We start from the raw sequence: 18629 nt of genomic DNA, 5'->3' as shown, positions 1-18629 counted from the left end.
TGCAATTGTAACAAGCAATTAGCCACCAATGTAGCTCAGTAGAGGCACTTGCCTTCTGACCTGAATCTGCACTCAGATATGGGCTGATTCCTGGGTTGAGTTTTTTCCGAGTTTTCCCCAACCATAAGGCGAATGTCAAGTAATCTATGGCGAATTTTTGGTCTTATCTCACCAAATACCATTTCACTATCATCAATTTCATCGACGCTAAATACACAGTAGTTGATACAGCATTGTTAAATAACCAAATAAATGACAGGGAATGGATTTAATAATAATTTATTAACGAAATTATTAAGGAACATAAGACAACACAGAAATAATTCATACATTACAGAAAGGCAATCACAATAAAAAAAAAAAATACTAGGTAGTTTTCACTATGGTCCGCCGAGTTAGTTCTGTGGTAGCAAGTCTGCGGGGTCAGAAATTTTCATGTAAAATTTCAAATTCTAATCACTAAATTGTGCACCAATATGCATAGGTTAAATCCGCAGTGCATATGAAGAGAAGGCATATGTCACTGATGATAGTCATTCGTCCATCAGATGGGGGATGTTAAGCCTGGCAGCCCACTTGATGCTATTCGACAGGAGTAGGCTACGTGCCAGCACTGGGTTTCTCCTTATGCACGCACCAGAATATTCACTACGAATACTTAGTTTTAAAGAAGTATGTGGGTAGCTTGAGCTATGACCATAGGAGTAATATTTGTTTGCAAAATACACTATTACCACATTGTACAATTAAAAATTCTTTAGATGAATTTTTACTAAAATTTTCATCTCCATTTTCATCCAGGATTTACACTATTCACTGTAATTGTATAATTATACCAGTACTCAAAAGTCTATCTCATAATATAATTATATTTTTCTCTATAATATATATATATCCATGTTATATTTTAATGTTCTTTTGGGTAACTCATTTGACTGCAGTAGTTATATGCTGACACTACGTAAAAGGGAAAGCAGAGCACTCATACCAAAAGACCCTAAAGTAGACAGTATCCCTACCAACTCAGGGATACCAGAACAACTTCCGCTCCCCGATGCCAAGTTTCTTGGAGCAGCCAAGCATAATCGGCCCTAAAAGAGTAGGTCATACTAATTTGCCCTGAAGAAGGACCCTATGTACTATCCCCAAAAGTCTGTTTCTGAACAGAATTGCCATGAAAGTCTAGATGAAAAAAAAGGGGGGGGGGAACCTCAATACCTCCGACAAAACAACATGCATCATATTTAACAAGGGAAAGTGAAAATTGACCAGATGGCATACCAGTACCTATTACAATTTGGTTGTGGCAATGTCTGTCAAACACTTATGTTAGCATTGCCTAATCTGTCAATGGTTCCAATCAACCAATTTGAGTCATCCATTGATATTGATTTTACCGTGAAACAAAAAGTAAATAGAATTACGTAGAATTGCAATATAGTTTGTCACATCACTGGGGATAATATTTGACAACTGTAAATATTACAAAACTTTCTCTTGACCGGATATACATTTCTTATATTTATGTTATTACAAAGACAGGAGGCGGATCTGAGGGAATTATTTATATTAAAATAAAATGAATGTAGAGTAATCTCTTGCTAATCCTGATATATGGATTACTAAAGGGGCAAGGGGCGGAAAAATTCAAATATCTTGGAGCAACAGTAACAAATATAAATTACACTCGGGAGGAAATTAAACTCAGAATAAATATGGGAAATGCTTGTTATTATTCAGCTGAGAAGCTTTTGTCATCCAGTCTGCTCTCAAAAAAGCTGGAAGTTAGAATTTATAATACAGTTATATTACCGGTTGCTCTGTATGGTTGTGAAACTTGGACTCTCACTTTGAGAGAGGAATAGAGGTTAGGGGTTTTTGAGAATAAGGTGCTTAGGAAAATATTTGGGTCTAAGAGGGATGAAATTCCGGGAGAATGGAGAAAGTTACACAACACAGAACTGCACGCATTGTATTCTTCATCTGACATAATTAGGAAAATTAAATCCAGACGTTTGAGATGGGCAGGGCATGTAGCACGTATGGGCAAATCCAGAAATACATATAGTATGTTAGTTGGGAGGCCAGAGGGAAAAATACCTTTGGAGGGGCCGAGACGTAGATGGAAAGATAATATAAAAATGGTTTTGAGGGAAGTGGGATATGATAGTAGAGACTGGATTAATCTTGCTCAGAATAGGGACCAATGGTGGGCTTATGTGAGAGTGGCAATGAACCTCAGGGTTCTCTAAAAGCCATAAGTAAAGGGACAAGATGAAACCAAGATTAAGATTTGTACATTGTAATACATTAGAACAAAGCTATGCCATCTGATTTGAGTATACGACGTCCTTATCTCATGTATACATAAAAAAAGAACATTATGAGAAATTACGAATCTCCCAAAAATGTTATAAGAAATGGCTAATATACAATGATGCTTCATCAACATTCATTTTAACAATATTGTAAGCAACAAGTTTTTCCTATGATGAAATTGTAGCTAGTAATGTAAGCTATGTTTCACTGATATTTCATAGCACATATTTATCATAGTTATAAGCATAGTTAATTTTATGAATTTCCAAAATATCTTGGATGGGTACGAAATACACGATGCATAGACTTTCTATACTAGTTTTTTTGAAAGACGGGACATGACAGTTAAGCAGCTGAGCTTGGAACTACAGTGCTATGTTGCCAATATGAACTACGATGCTGCCAGCTGATGGAAGCTAGCAAGTGTCGTTAAGATGGCTGACGTTAAAACATTCATTGACAATTGACGCGAAGGTAAGAAAACAATACAAAAATTGATAGAGAATCAAAGACGAAACGTGCCAATGATAACATTGTGTGCATAATAAATGTCGCCAAGAGAGCTATTAAGCACTGCCACATGGGAACTGTAAGTTTGGCAACTCGAACCGTTGCTACCATAGCAACAGGCCTACCACGCTATGTGACATTCAGTTGTTTTTCCGATCGCAATACTCCTTTCATGTCCCATCTTAAAAAAAAAAAAAAAACAAGTATAATTAAAACATTAGAGGGTTCACCAATCGCATGTATCTCTTAGTGAATGATCTCAAATGACCTTTCCAATTAGGATTTGCAACTAAAATACACATGCCAATCTATATCATATATACTGTAGATTGTATGAGCATGTAACACATTTGATCTTGATTTACATCCCAAATCAATTGAGACTTAGCAAGGAATTACAGTTAGGATACAACATAGGAAAGTTATAAAATAAACACACACTCAAACTATAAAATTAATTTAATAGGTGCAAAATATACAGTCCTCTTCGGAGATATTTTAAAACTAGATACCTCAAAAACTTTTGATTGTGTGGGTTACAAATTAACAGACAGTTAGTTGATAGTACACAGATGTGATCTTCTCCTAATGTCCCCTAATGAGATATACCATATACCAAACAGACTGTAAATCATACACCTTTATTGTCCACATTTCAATTATTTCATATACAGCAAACGAATTAATAATTACGAACTATAGAATACAGTTTGGTAACTTGTACTGGATATGCAGTGTTGCACGAATTTCTTAAAATATTATAGTGATGACAAATTTTATTGTTACATTAATTGCTTCTTTTTAGAAAGATAACCATGATTCTCAAATATTTTCGCAAATTGAAGTTATATGCAAAAACTTAGTTTAAATTAAGAATATAGCTTGATGTATGATGAGGATATGACCAATTATCAGATATTCGTTACCAGCAAGAGGATATGATTATATAAAATTAAATGTCTATAACTAACCTATGAGGCACAAGAAGTATTTTCAATAAATTATAAATATGAATAAGATCCTCACTGTATTCTAAAATTCAACAGAAAGAATTATCATTATTGATGCAAGTTTTAGTTAGTTCATGAGGCAAATGAATCATTTAGTACATAATATGTATCGACATAAAAGATAACACGTTTATGTCATAAATATGGCGTAAGAATCAGGAAATTAAAGATAAAAATATTGCTATGTAAGGGCCAAAGGCACATACATATGGTGTTACATTTCTCTTTTGGCTCCTTATAAATTGTTTTTCTAAATGACACTTGCTGAAATGAAGAAATAAAAATAAGGTCCAATAACAGGTGTTAAAGAAAGATCTGTATACATAGGGCCAGTCCTACTGAATGGAAATAATAGTAGCTTTAGTGTGTCCGAATAAACATATTATACTCTTTTCTTGGTAATTTTTCCACAATGCGAATGTATACAATAATATGAAGTTCAAGCTTACCTACCTAATTATTTCCATTTATTAAATTAAAATACTTAAGAAAATAAATTTCACTCGTCTGTCAATTTGTATTTCAGAGAATTTGTAGCAAGTGCCATCTGAGAAATATTATCTAGTAAATTCTCTTGCCTCTTTATTCATTATTTTCCTGAATTATCGAAATTAATGAACATAATTTTTAGAAATTACAAGTCTGAATATTGCTTTCTTCCCTTTTACACTATAAGAGAATAAGTTATGAATTGATAGATGTGTTTAAGACTTGTGAGTGCTGAAATCAATAATCACTATATAGAAAAATATTATTTTATAGTAAGGCCCTATTTATTTTACAAAAAGCCAACAACAGTAAAAGCACTAATTATGATAATCACTTTCAAAGGCAACGTCACTGTTATAGATCTCTAATTGTGAACATAAAAAAGCTGTAAATAAGAAAGGAAAGAAGTATGAATTCACTATGACACAGGCTTGCAAAAAGTACGTGCACATAAAATGCTTGGTGAAGTGAAATATTTGTTTTAACATACATTTTATGACGTTCACTTTAGCTTTTAACCATTATTCATAACATTATTACACTGAAATACCTATTAGCAACTTTTCAAAAAGTATACGATAATAGTTATTTTTGAAGTGATAAATTAATATACGTAATCGTAACGGAAGGACTAAAAATAATTAATCAAGCTGATGGTAACTGAGGTCAGTAGCATATGTCATCAGATCAACGACCAGAGAGGGCTGAAAGACAAAATAAGAAATCTGTGGGTGCCAAGCAAGGACAGCGAATCAAGAGGAGGGTGATAGATGTAGAAAAAGGAATAGAGTCGAAGCGACGACAAGAATGTGCTGGGACCAGCAAACCAGCCGAATGCATCAATGAAGATAGACATAAGAAGGACAGGCTAGGAAAGTGAGGGGAAACAGGCAGATGAAGAGAATAAGGAGGAGGTCGGGGGGAGTTGAGATTACACGGAAGTAGGAAGAAGTCAGAAACAGATGAGAGAAACATCCAAAGCAGTACCAGTACCAACAGACAGATCGAGGATATACTAATTACAATAGAGAGATTAAATAAGTGTAAACTGAAGGGGTTTAATATTTTAAAAGAGAAATGTCCAGAGTAATGGGATAGTAGCAGAGGAAAAGTATGACAGAAGGAAATTATGTATGTAAATAAGGGGAGCGATCAGGAATCTGCAAAATGAATGAAAGTGAAAAGTATAAATATGATAACACTGAAAATGGAAAAACGATAATTTAAATATTAAGAAAGATCAATAGAAGGAATTAAAATATGGATAACAGTGATTTAAATGATTGAATGTGTGTAAGGTGCTAAGTGTTTAACAAAATAAATGATTATGGTAATGTTTACGCAAGGAAAGTGGAGGATTGTAAATGGAAGTATAGTTAGTTGAGAGAGAACAAATTCAGAAAGGAACATTAAAAGAGTGAGATAAGAGACGAGGAACAACATATGGAGGATAACAGAGGACAAAAGTAGGAAATAAAATTCCAGTTTAGAGCTAATTCAATAGCAGTAGCAGAAGAAATATAAAATTAAGATAATAGAGGAATAGCAGTAAAATTATAGGAAAATGTGAATGAGAGTTATGGTGTAAATTAAAGACAAAAATGTGAAGGTACGCCATAACTGATATTGATGCTGCTGACAATAAATACAATTTTTGGAATATATGTCTGGTGGGTGGGCAAAAGTTCTTAAGTCATTAATTTTAGTGATGTAAGATTTTAATTTTATATCCATTCATTAAAACCTGTTTCCTAAAAGAGATCCTAAAACCAGTGACATAAAAAATAACTGAAATTATGAAATAACCGAAACATGTTACTTTTCGGATTTACAGCAGTTGTTTAAATCTTTTGTAAAGTTTGCTTGAAGTGACTTAAGCCCTTCTGCCCGCCCACCAGAGATTATAATAATATTAAAAACACACTAGGTACCTATCCATTATGGACAAATGACGAACATGTCCTCTTTAGGTTTTATAAAGAATTTTTTCTATCATTAAGTAGTAGCATCTCAAGAAAAATGGGATTTGGTATTCTGAATATAATATATATATTTTTTTTTCTTTAGAAATATCAATATTTACAGTGTTTCTATACAGACCAGTCCCAGGTATTCATATTCTGTTGGCATCCCTCCAGAAGAAACAAAGAATTAATGTTAGTTTGCTACTAGAACGCAAGTTATAACACATTTATTTCATTGCAGATAATTTTTTCCCCCCTTTTCTGATCTCTATTAATATCTTTGAGATCAACTGCTATATGCCAAAATTAGTTTTGAGAACAGTACACACTCTACGGCAATAAATGGTAGCTTAAGTATGTAATGGAAAGTTTTCAAGAAACCGAATAAATAAAAGTGAAGAATTTTACAACCAAATGACAATATCATTTGTGTATCCACATCAGCCTGACAAGCTAATTGTTTCGGTGAATATCTTTGCGTTTGGCTGCATCTTCCGAAACTGGATGATCCTACAAATTATATCACAAATAATGCAACAATTTGAAGACAAATGAGTGTATAACAAGAGACTATACATTGTTTGGTTAAGAACTTTTGTTTACAGCTTTTAAATATATTACTTTTAGTGTTTTATATTTGTGTAGCATGCTACACATACAAGTTTTCTCATTTTTGGTTTATATTATAAAATTTTTATACTTTGTAATTTGTGTATATATAACACATAATGTATACTCTTTGACACGGAAAATGGTCGCTCTCCTGTAGTATGAATTTGTCCGTCATTTGGATTAACGTGTGATTTACAAGGGGATAAATTAAGCATTGAGGATGAAGTGGAGTCATAGCAGCAAAATATTTGTATGACACAAAACGACATATCCCCTACAAAGCTTTTAAGGCTCAGTGGTAGAGCTCTTTCTTCTCATTCCAAAGATTGGGGTTCGAATCTCACCATGTAAAAAGAGAAAAGTATGCGTATGAACACAGCGTACATGATGATTTCTGAACTATTTTGAGATGGGACTTTGTCTCTGAACAACAACCAATTGCTGTGTAAAAAAAAAAAAAAAAATTGCTGAATTAAATTTAGAAGAGGAAGAAAGAAAAACTACAATGACAAATGCAAACAGAAGTTATTTTGTGGTCAATAAGTACTTAAGTTCCAAATTGCTATTAAAAATATTTATAGATTAATTATGTAGCAGAAAATGGGTACTGAGCAGGAAAAGTTATCCTGCACTAATAATATATGAGAATAAAAAACTGCGAAAAAATTCAAGGCCAATTAATGAAAACAACACATGGGAAAAAAAAAAAAAAAACCCGATTTAATTGCAATAAGCCGAAATACACAATTAAGAAGGGTAAGACATATTGTGCATAATGAAGGATTACTACATTAAGCACGGCTTAAGACTTCCAGATAACAAAATATCTTTGGGTAGACCAAGACTTCACTGGAGAGGCCAAGGACTATGGGACATTCAGTAAGTTACACCTATTCTTTTGAAAGATGGGACATGACAGTTAAATGGCAGAGTTTGGAACTACAGTGCTATGTTGTCAATATGGATTAACATGCTGTCAGCTGATGAGATTGACATTAGATGGCTGACGTTAAAACATCCATTGACAATTTACGCTGCAGTAAAAACACAATATAAAAATTGACAGAGATTGAAAGACGAAACGTATCAATGCTAACATTGTGTGCACAATAAATGTCAGCATGAGAGCTATTAAGCACCCAAACGTGGGAACTGTAGCTTTGGCAACTCAATCTACTGACATGAGACTGTCGCATTTAAGCACACTTAAATGTTAAATGTCAACAACCTGGGCCAAGATCGAACCTGCAACCTTGGGCACAGAAGGCAGTACTCTACCAATTGTGCTACCTAGGCTGACTAGTGGTATGTTATGTCTCATGCTAGTTAATGGGGCACTCCCCAAAGAATAACTACTTTTTGGTTGGTAATTAAGGCACTTTCGAGCTAGATGCGCTTTGTGTATACAGAGGACATGTTGTCGATCACGTCTGTATTTATCGATATGAAATGTTACTCATTCTATTTTTAATCATTGCAGAACATCCATCTCTCTCTTTAAATCTCAAGAATCTACAAATTAACTAACAAAATACTGGAGAGCAAGCATGTCAAATGCTTCATCACTAACAGTGCATCCCTTTTAGAAACCAATAATTTCCTATAAATATTGTTTCAGAACTCATTATAGTTCATATAATCTGTAAGCAAGATTATTTCGACTTTGTCACAATATTTCTACTTCACCAGGCCTACAGCTTTCCAAGTATACAATTAATACTGATGCTGAAAATATCAATCAGTTTCAAGAAAAAAAAAAAAGTTATTACAAAATTGTTGTTAACTTTAATTACATCAAAATTATAAAAGTTTTAAAGTAAAGACACCTTACGACCCTTCCTTTCTTATTAAATAAATTACACTTGTTATAAATCACATAGTTACAAGATACGCTTTAAATTAATAACCAACTCTCTGCTTTCTTTAGTCTTTCGATTAAAAATATATATGCATATATATATTTATATGTCTAGCACCGAAGTAGGCTTGTAAAATATCTTGGACAGTGACACAGCATATTTTAAAGGAACACGAATTCAAAAATGTTTGCTATATTTTCTGACAAACTTTTCATTTTTAAGTGTAGAGACAGAAAATCGTGAAAAACGTATCTATTTTATAACCACAAAGATAAAAGTGTAACAGTATATTAGTACATGGCATAATATGTTGTTCTATTTAGAGATGACTATTTTAATTTAACTTCAATAGAACTTCACCCAGTAGCTACGTCACTGGCCAAGTGCTAAAACTATAAAATTATATAAACAAATAACTCTTAATTATTACATGCACTATCTTATTCATCGTTACATGTGTGTGATAATTAACATCTGGCTGGACTAGGAAAAATTGTAGTGTAGGAATAGTAAAACTCACTTGATTACCATTAATTTTGCAAATGTTACAACATATTTCTTTCATCTACCACAAATATAAACTATCAAAATTTATCATCTAGAGTGACAAATATAATATACATTTTTCGAAATATTGTTTTGTACTCTTTTTTTCTTTTTGGGTGATGATGGACATCAAAGATGTGCGATAAAGCTGAAACATGCAATATCTGGTAATAAGAAAAACAGGGAAAAATCTTATAGTATAATTTTCTACAATAGAAGTGATTATTTCTATACCAAATTAAAACCCTAACATTTATATTTAATCATTTATTGATATCTCTCATAAAGCAAGACTCTCTCAACAATGTTATTAAGATTCGGTACAAAATAGAAAACTTAGTAAAATATACTGTACTATGGCTCTTGTAACAATTGCAACAAGACCTAACAATTAAAGAAATTCATTTAAACAAAAGCAAAAACAATATTGAAAAGTAACACTGTAACTAGATTAGTATGAAAGGAAGCATATTCTACTTTTAGATAAAAGAAAATTTTAGCCGGTTGAATTTCTTCGTAAGCAACATTCTTAAATATTTTATCAAATGGGATTTAGCTTCTCCTTCTCCCCAGAATAAATTTACTGGAACCGAACTTCAATGAATATTACTGCTAATGTAATGTTTAAGTTAATAACCTCTTTCAATTACATCAGGTTAATATCAACAAAAGAAAAAAATTGAATACTGAAGAACTAGACTAAAAAGGAAAGAAAAATCTGAAGCTGCCAGCTAGCCAGTTGTCACGGCCAAAACAGCTGGACACAGCTCCCTCTGACTAGCTTCATGTGAAACAGCCGTCTTCTGTTTAGTGGCTAAATACATGAACAGTATTATGTTTAACACTTACACTCTAATATCACATCACAGACACACTCATGATTTTGTTCACCTGTGCAACAGTTTTATATTAAAAAAAATAAATAAGTTCTGGAGAACGAACACAGTTGTCTTTGTACTTATGGCAGAATGACTGGTTTTGATATCCAGTGGCAGGTAACACTTCTGACTTCATCTCATATTCCGAACACTGTGTCTATTCTTTTCTTAGTAACTGCAATAATCTACATTGCTCAGAAATGATGAAAAAGACAACAAAATTACTTTCACTATCAATCATAAGAGAAGTCTTTTAACGAATTTTATTACAAAAATCAGAAACTTTTTCGGAATTCTAAAACTCCACTGTACAACTGAAATAACATTAATCTCTTACTGACTTCCTGAAAATGGACACTGCCACCAATTAGGTACTGTGACACTACTCTTTGATTCAGCGAAAAGATAAATTGCACACTGGAACTACTTCATGTGTCTCAAATACATTTAAGTATGTTTCTGACGACTCATATTACAAAATATTTAAAAGAATTTTATAGAAAAACAGGATAGGAAAGATCTACTTCAATTACTACTATAAAAATAAGACCTTTAAATTAAATAAATAAGAAAAGTATCAAATAATAGCCCCTAAATAAATTTTGTATCTTCACTAAATAATTAAATAAAAACAAAATAAAAATCATACTTTTAAGTCGAGAGAACTATTTGTATAACATACGTTGTCCTCCATTAACCTCACTTGAAAATGAAACAGTGGCCATATCTAAATATGCTTTCAACAATGTGGCAGCTTGAAAGGTACTTGTTATATTTGTGTACATACGAGTAATATGTGTAAAATTCAACAATTTACAGGATGAGCACAAGTATATCAAAGAAAACAAATTTTATAGTAATGAATGTTAACTACTATGTGATGTGGACAGAAAATTTCGTAAAATGTTCTCTCAAAATTATTTTTTTTTTATCTTTCTGAGCAAAGGATTAATGCTAGGTTATAAGAGATCACGTAAGGTTGGATATGTAGCTAAGTATTTTAGTACGTTAACACAGCATAAGGCTGAAGTAACAATGACTGGAGTCACTTGGACATGAGTACACCATGTACTCTGAACCTGTACAAACAGGTGTACTCCATATTTCCATGATTAGATTCAATACGAAGTTCCACCAAGTCATATGGATCAGTAGTATCTGTGCGCTGAAACAAGAATTGAGTATAAATGAACTAAAAATTAAGCAAACTCTTAAATTACATTAAATACTCATACACATACATAAATGTCAATGTATCAAATTTTGGTATTACCGCAAGCACCCCCCCCCCCCCCCCACATTGTCTATATGTAGGAGGGATTGTGATCTTCATATGTCAATATATCAAATTTTGGTAATACTCTATTGCTATATACAGTATACACAGAGCGTTCATTTCAAAACTTCCCAGTCTAAATAGCTATAAAATTTAGACTGAATTTAATTAAACAAAGAACACGTCAATTTAGATATAGAGGGGGAAGTTTAAAACCAGTCTTAACTGTATATTAAGTTTCACCCCCTCACTCCCACTTCGAAATTTCAAATGGCACCCATATCTTGTGATAAATTTGAAAGAGTATTCAATTGTTTATACATCTCATTCATTTGTTTTCGTATCTTTTGTTTTCTATTGTCGCCTGATTTCTGTGCCAAATACAGGGGTGTGGCAGTGTACCTGCTGATAGCTAAAGTTGCAACTTTTTGGCTCGGAGATAGCATTCACTTAATATTTCTCTCTATGACAGATATAATTCAAATATTTATTTAGAAAAGAGTATATTATTTCTTGGAATGAACAAACCTTCTCCCTTTGTATTACGTCACTTTGTAAAAATCTTACATTTAGAAAATAGGAATTTAATAGCAGTCAATCAGTTCCTTACAAATGTTGAAGAGGGATCGAAATAATTATAAAACCATGCACAGTTGCAATATCACTACCACCACCCAATAACGAACACACACTATTATCAATGTAATGGAAAAATACAATTAAAACTGTCAGAAGTTTTATTAGCGGATTTTAATGAGATAGCATAGCTTACTTATCAGTCATCAATTATTTTATTTGCTTCTTCATATAACAAAATTAAATAAGTTATTTTTTATTGAAATTATAATATAATTTTAATTCCTCATACTGTTAGTGCCTAATTTATATGGGAGAATGCTCTTACATCAGAAGCCAGAAGTAGGCAAGTCCAAAATCTCCATTTTGAGATATGGTGAGATGAATGTTTCACTTTGCACACAGCTTTATGACTCACTTCCTTTGAATATCATAAAAAAATATACGAAGCAATTCCTTCCTACAATTCAGGAGTACCAACACCTAACAAGCATAAAATGCTATATATGAATCAAACATAACCATGTTTTGGTGTTTACTTCCTTTTGCCTTCTGATGCAAGAGTTATGCAGAAGAAATACAATTAGCTATATGTGATAAGACACTGGTATTCAAAGAATTCAGAATCGTATTACAAGGAATATTCACTAATTAAGTACTAACCTGTACACTGAAATTCTGAAGGCTGGTGCCATTCTGCCGATACATATATTTTCCAAGTAGTATTGGCTCAGCATCCTGTACCTGTTTCAATCCCTGAAAATAACAATAAATCACAAATTATAAAACGTAATTCATCCTGAAGTAGAAAAAAAAAAAAGACTGTAAAATCACTTAGAAAAAATAAAACATTCCACAGGTTGCTTCTTTGAGCTATTATTCTTACGCATCAACTTCTTGAGTACATACTTCAATTCTTTGATATTATTGCTTAATTTTAAAGCCATCTGTTTCTCGAAGTGTAGTTTAAATGAGATCATGTCTATAATTAAATTTGATACATTTAAATATGAACTTTGCTGATAAGTGTCAGAATATAGATAAAATAATACACTTACCCATACACTGAAATCCTTTGGTGCAGAGTCTATCCTGCCATATGGAGAGAGTGCACGAGGAATGTGCTCCAAACTAAAGGCAGTGATATGTACCAGCCCAGAGAGTCTGATAACAAGGAAACCTTGAGAGCCAGTGAACGCCCAGCATTCTCCAGGGTGTACACCTGGCTGCAACACACAATAATATTGAGTACAATATTTTTCACATTGAAAACTTCGTCATAAGATGTTATTGTGAATATAGATTAAGGAAAATTGATAAAAACGTCACATGTATTTTGAGGAGAGTTACATTTTATTATTCAGACCACAAAATTTTTAATGTTCATGTTATCCTATTTTTCTTATCTTAATAGAATTAGCATAGTTCAGGTAACCCACATAAATCATGAACATGTGTATATGAGTGTGATGCCAATATAACACAGAGAACACAGGAACCTTCATCTAGAATAGGACTCAGCAACCTATGGTCCACACTCTCTTTCCTGTGGCCCACAGGCCAAAAGAAATATAAAGACAATTTTTAACAATCAGTTCTTTTTTTAACCTTGGAATGAATCAACATATTTCACATTAGTACTTTCCTTTACTTTAAATAAATTTTGTCCTATAAGCCTAATCATTACCTCAGCACAAAACAGGACTTAACAGCTTTCTTCTATTTGATTAGAAGATGCAACCACATTGTCCAGTTAACACAGACTCGGCAAAATGCTCCTAAGAGTTTTCGGAGAACTATTTTGGACCAGGAAAATATAAGCTTAGAGTTGATGACAATTTAGCTGCTGTGCATGCTACTTTTCATATTTTCAAACTAAAAGCACAAGAAGAAAGACCATCTGCTGATGGAGAATTTTTGAAAAGGTGTTTTATAAGAAAATCAAGGCATAATAATAATAAAAAAGAGATGTGTTAGTGTTCTCTTCTTAACAGTGTGGCACATTCCTACAAAAAGGTTACAGACCCCTACTCTAGAGACATCAACAATAACAGAGCTTGTGCATCTTTATAGTAAAGAAATACTAATGATCAAAATGATATTAGAGAATACTGAATCAATGCTTTTTCCTGACATTTTCTGCACTGAACATCTATGTCTTATATTCTCTGCACGAAGTTGTACTAAAATAAAACTGCAGAAAAGAATTCAAGTCTAGAACAGCTACTATGTCCAGAGATATCCTCACATGATAAGTATTCATAGCATGATATTAAACAGTTTCTTCAAAAAAAAAAAAAAAAAAAAAAAAAAAAAAAAAAAAAAAAAAAAAAAAAAGGCACTGAAAGATGCCATACATGACTAAAGGAAATACCTGTATAACGGTACGAGGAGTATTAGATGGATACCAAAATGGAATACCCAGCAGCGATAATGTAGCAGTCTTTGCCTGGTAATTCTCAGTACATCTTGTACTTTCAATACTTCCACCTGCAGACAACGAATTTAATGAAAGGCTGAACTCTGAACAAAAATGAAATGAAATAAACACAAACAAATTCTTTATCTTGTAGAAATGTATTCACTGATCACAATATCAGTATAGCAAAATTTCTGGAAAAAGTCTTCCATAATCTTCATTTATCATAATATGACAGAGCTGTCTGAAGGATCTACATTATGTTGTTGTTTAGTCAACTATTCGAGACACAGGTTTCAATCTCATAAGTGACACCAATAAGGCAACTAAGTCAAGAAATAATGGGGTAGAGTGCCCAGTTTCTTTCCCCCTCCATTGCATACATCACTGACTAGCTATATATTACAGTAATCAGACTTCAGAAGTATATAAACAACTGTTCTTCCTCTGACATATATTGTCAAGTGAGATGTACTGCATGATAATGCATAGATGTACATATCAGCCAGAACTTCAATCATAATCTTTCAATGCGTTATTCTAAAAATTTATGGGACAGGAATTAAAAATGAAACTTCGCTTTCACTTTTTTGAGAAATAAGATAAGCAAATAACAACTGGGCTGATTTATTTTTATATACTTTCAGCTTTCATTCTATTAATTTCAATAAAAATATAGTGCAGTGACTTCATCATTGTTAAGTAACATAATGGCACAAGAAAATTATACATAATTATTCCTTGTTTATTTCATGTAATTAACAGAGCTGACAACTCTTATCTCGTCCAAAATATAAAAAGTTGAATTTCACTGTATTACAGCCACTAATGGCTTCGTTGCCAAAGCCCGGCATTAGATAACAACAACTGTATTACAGTTACACTTTACTACTATTTGGGCACACAAGTTCTTCTACACCAAATTTGTTTTCAGATTTAGTATACAACTAGATGTACATACAGAGTGATTTGCTCGTAATAAAGTCAGTATATATTTTCAGTTGGAATGAAAATTTGTATACACATATCCTGAACATTGTAAAACCAATGTATTTCACGTAATATGTTCAAAATGGTCTTCTGTGACATCCAAGCATTTTGTGGCCCAGCCAACATTCTAAATTTCCAATTACTTTTATTTACCTATTAGACAAAGCACCGATTTTTGCTGAATGCAAAGGATTTCCATGCATATAATGCGGATTTTCTTCTGCCCCAAACATATGTATGATATGAGATGTCAGATACCTGCTCAAATAAAACTATTCTTCATTTATAAACTAAATTATGTGCAAAACTGCAGGTTTTACGTTAATGAAATGTTGTGACTATAACAAAAAAACTGGTTTCTAGGAAGAAATTTTTAACTAGACCTACAGCCACATGATATGATTACAGTTTTGCTTTTCAGGCCACTTTCTGACACGTGGTTAGTCATATGAAGTCTCCTTAATGATTTTGATGATGGTAATTGCAATTGCTTCCTTACATCGTGTATGGTGCATTCAGACTTCTTCCAGCCTCTTTAATATTTATTAATAAGGCTTCCTGTTGTTTCTAATTTAATTACCATCTTCAAAATACAGTGTCTTGAATGTACACTTCGTCTATCAAAAGTATATCGACTGCATAAGTAGTTATTGTACAACAATCAAACCAATACTAACTTTGGCATGAATTAATCATTCTTACAGGAAGAGTCCAAATGATAGGAGGTGAGGGACATCTATGTTTTACAGTAATTAAGGTATATTCCAAACTATAAATATACGACTATATTGAGTCCACTGCTGTGGAATAATAATTAGCATGTCTGACTGTGAAGTGAGCGGACCTGAGTTGAGAGAGAGAGGGGGGGAGAGACGAAGAGGGGGAGGGGGAGGGGGAGAGGAGAGGGAGAGAGAAATATCACTTGTCCAAGATATGTGAACTTACCTGAAGATTCAAGGGCATAGTCTACTAGACCAGTTTTGTCTGCGTCATATTTTGCCAGAGCTTCATCAACAATGGCACGCACCTGTAGATTGGTCAGCCCCACTATACCACTACCATTAGCTGCCCATGTTCCCTGTAAAGTTCCCATCCATTCCAAGCGAGTTACACCAAGTCAATACAATCCATTAGTTAGTATCCACTGCTCAAGTACTAGTAGTAGAAGTATTAGTATTAAAACATATTCAAACTACAACACTTAATGTAAAAACGCAATAATATATTGTATAGCCTTAGACACAAAAAATGACCAATATCCTGTAGCATGAATTTGTGTACCCTCTGAATATATCCTTGTTACAGATTAGTAATTAGTTGTAACACTTGATCTATAAACAGACAGAAAAGCAAGAAATAAATTAAATGGACGGAAAAGAAATTTGTTCATGTGTAAACCTATGCTCTCAGATAACCAACTGAAGTCTTCCGAAGGGGACTTTGCATATGACAGCAGGTCAATTTTTTTGCCCAAGAATACACAAAGTACATAACTCGATGAAATTATTTCTGGAGCCCATGAACTGTCTGGGCGTTATATTCTGTGTAATAATTCGAACAAATACCTACGACAACATTTCCAAACAAGACATTTAAATAGGATCGCGTGTGCATGCACAGAACTGAAATTTACAAGAGAACATATAAGAAGTAATGGCTTTTCAATCCATAATTCAATATCTGTATATCATGTAAGACCTCTCCTGGCACCACATTATCATAATCATCCTATCACACCATCGGGGTAATGTAACTCCGCCTTCCAGGCGCCCCAACCTCAGAAGTGGGTTACAACTAAGCCACGGCCAGGAGAGAAGACCAGAAATGTCGAAAGACAACCTGGTGGCATTGGATAAAAAAAAATATATATATATCTGTATATCAAAATATTTTAATAGCATAATATCCGACATTAGGAAATAGTAAGATTTGTGCATATCACATTGGTATCGCAAGTAATTTCTCATTTAATTTTTTATGATTATAATATGAAGATACTTGAGACTTTATAAAGTGTAAAATAAATTACTGGGGTTTATACAATGGTGCAGACTTGAAACATTTTTTTAAAGTTGTCAAAATACACAAGTTTTCTACATTTAATGAAATAAACAAAAATTAATTTTGAACAAGATGAAAGAAGGAAAGAAAAAAAAAAGGACAAAATATACAGCTTCACTGTTATCAACATCTTAAAGGACTGGATTTACTGTTCTGATATGTCTCCGTCGGGAATGATATCTTCAGTGGTCTAAGGACATAACACTTTCGTATTGGATTGTATTTTAAAGCTGTATTACCAGATATTACCTGCCCATTTTATTCTGTACTGTTTGTTTCTATTACGCTAAGGACATTGCATTTCTATCTCACTACATCTCAAAATCGCTCTTCACAAGTTTCTTATTTTTTTTATGTGATCGCCTTAAAAAGTTTAAAATTCACAACTATGTAAGCGATAGTGAAATCGCATGAGTTTTGCACAAATTTAGAATAGTTCCTTTTATGACCTTACTTCCAACAAATGTCTTATTACGCAACACAGGAAACAAAATTTTGAAGCAATATTCTACACTAAAAAAAAAGTGAACATTGTAACGTTGTAATAAAAATAAGTCCAAAAATAACTGTATCACTGTAACAACAGTAATTTGAAAGAGAGTATGAAGTAAAACCAAACCATGTTGCTACTTGAAGACATTTTGGCTTCTTCCTGACGCTGCTGTTCTTGCCATTTGGCAAACTCATCTTGGATACGTTCAGACACTGAAGCCATGATTACTTCCTTGGACCGCTGTATCGCTTCCCTAATAAACAGACCAATAAACTTTTAGCATAACTGTATGGATACAAGCAATATGTGAAAGTGTCAGTTAATGTTACTCATCACAACAAATAGATTCCTTTTTGCAATATTTAATTTATTTTTAACCATTTCATACATCTGAATATTACCAATCTTCTCAATTAATAAAATCAAATGACTTAATGTTAAACAATTTTCCACACTGAGTCCAAAATTATTTTAAGGTAATTTTTATTTCCAACGATTCTTTATTATTGCTCCAAGACAAAATGTCTGGTCTTGCCAGACAGCATAGCAATACTCTGGTATACTAAAGGGGAAAGTGTGTGATCAGGTAACTGAAATAAATGAAATAATAATAATCCGTGACGTGAT

At 32.9% G+C, this 18629-nt stretch overlaps 1 protein-coding gene across 1 annotated transcript in view; it reads right to left on the bottom strand.

Annotated features, from left to right (window-relative positions):
- Positions 1–8713: 8713 nt before the first annotated feature.
- The window catches only part of LOC138701780 (klaroid protein-like), a 75184-nt gene continuing 65268 nt past the window's right edge, over positions 8714–18629 (bottom strand). Inside the window, exons 11-16 of the mRNA XM_069829038.1 lie at positions 18129–18255; positions 16394–16526; positions 14414–14529; positions 13098–13265; positions 12703–12795; positions 8714–11352 (exon numbers count right to left, since the gene is read on the bottom strand). Coding sequence (XP_069685139.1) covers positions 11233–11352; positions 12703–12795; positions 13098–13265; positions 14414–14529; positions 16394–16526; positions 18129–18255 — 757 coding nt within the window. The 3' untranslated portion in view covers positions 8714–11232. The remainder of the gene's footprint in view (positions 11353–12702; positions 12796–13097; positions 13266–14413; positions 14530–16393; positions 16527–18128; positions 18256–18629) is intronic.

The sequence above is a fragment of the Periplaneta americana genome, chromosome 6 (assembly GCF_040183065.1).
Source record: "Periplaneta americana isolate PAMFEO1 chromosome 6, P.americana_PAMFEO1_priV1, whole genome shotgun sequence".
Lineage (NCBI taxonomy): Eukaryota > Metazoa > Arthropoda > Insecta > Blattodea > Blattidae > Periplaneta > Periplaneta americana.
This window is presented reverse-complemented; position numbering and strand designations above follow the sequence as displayed.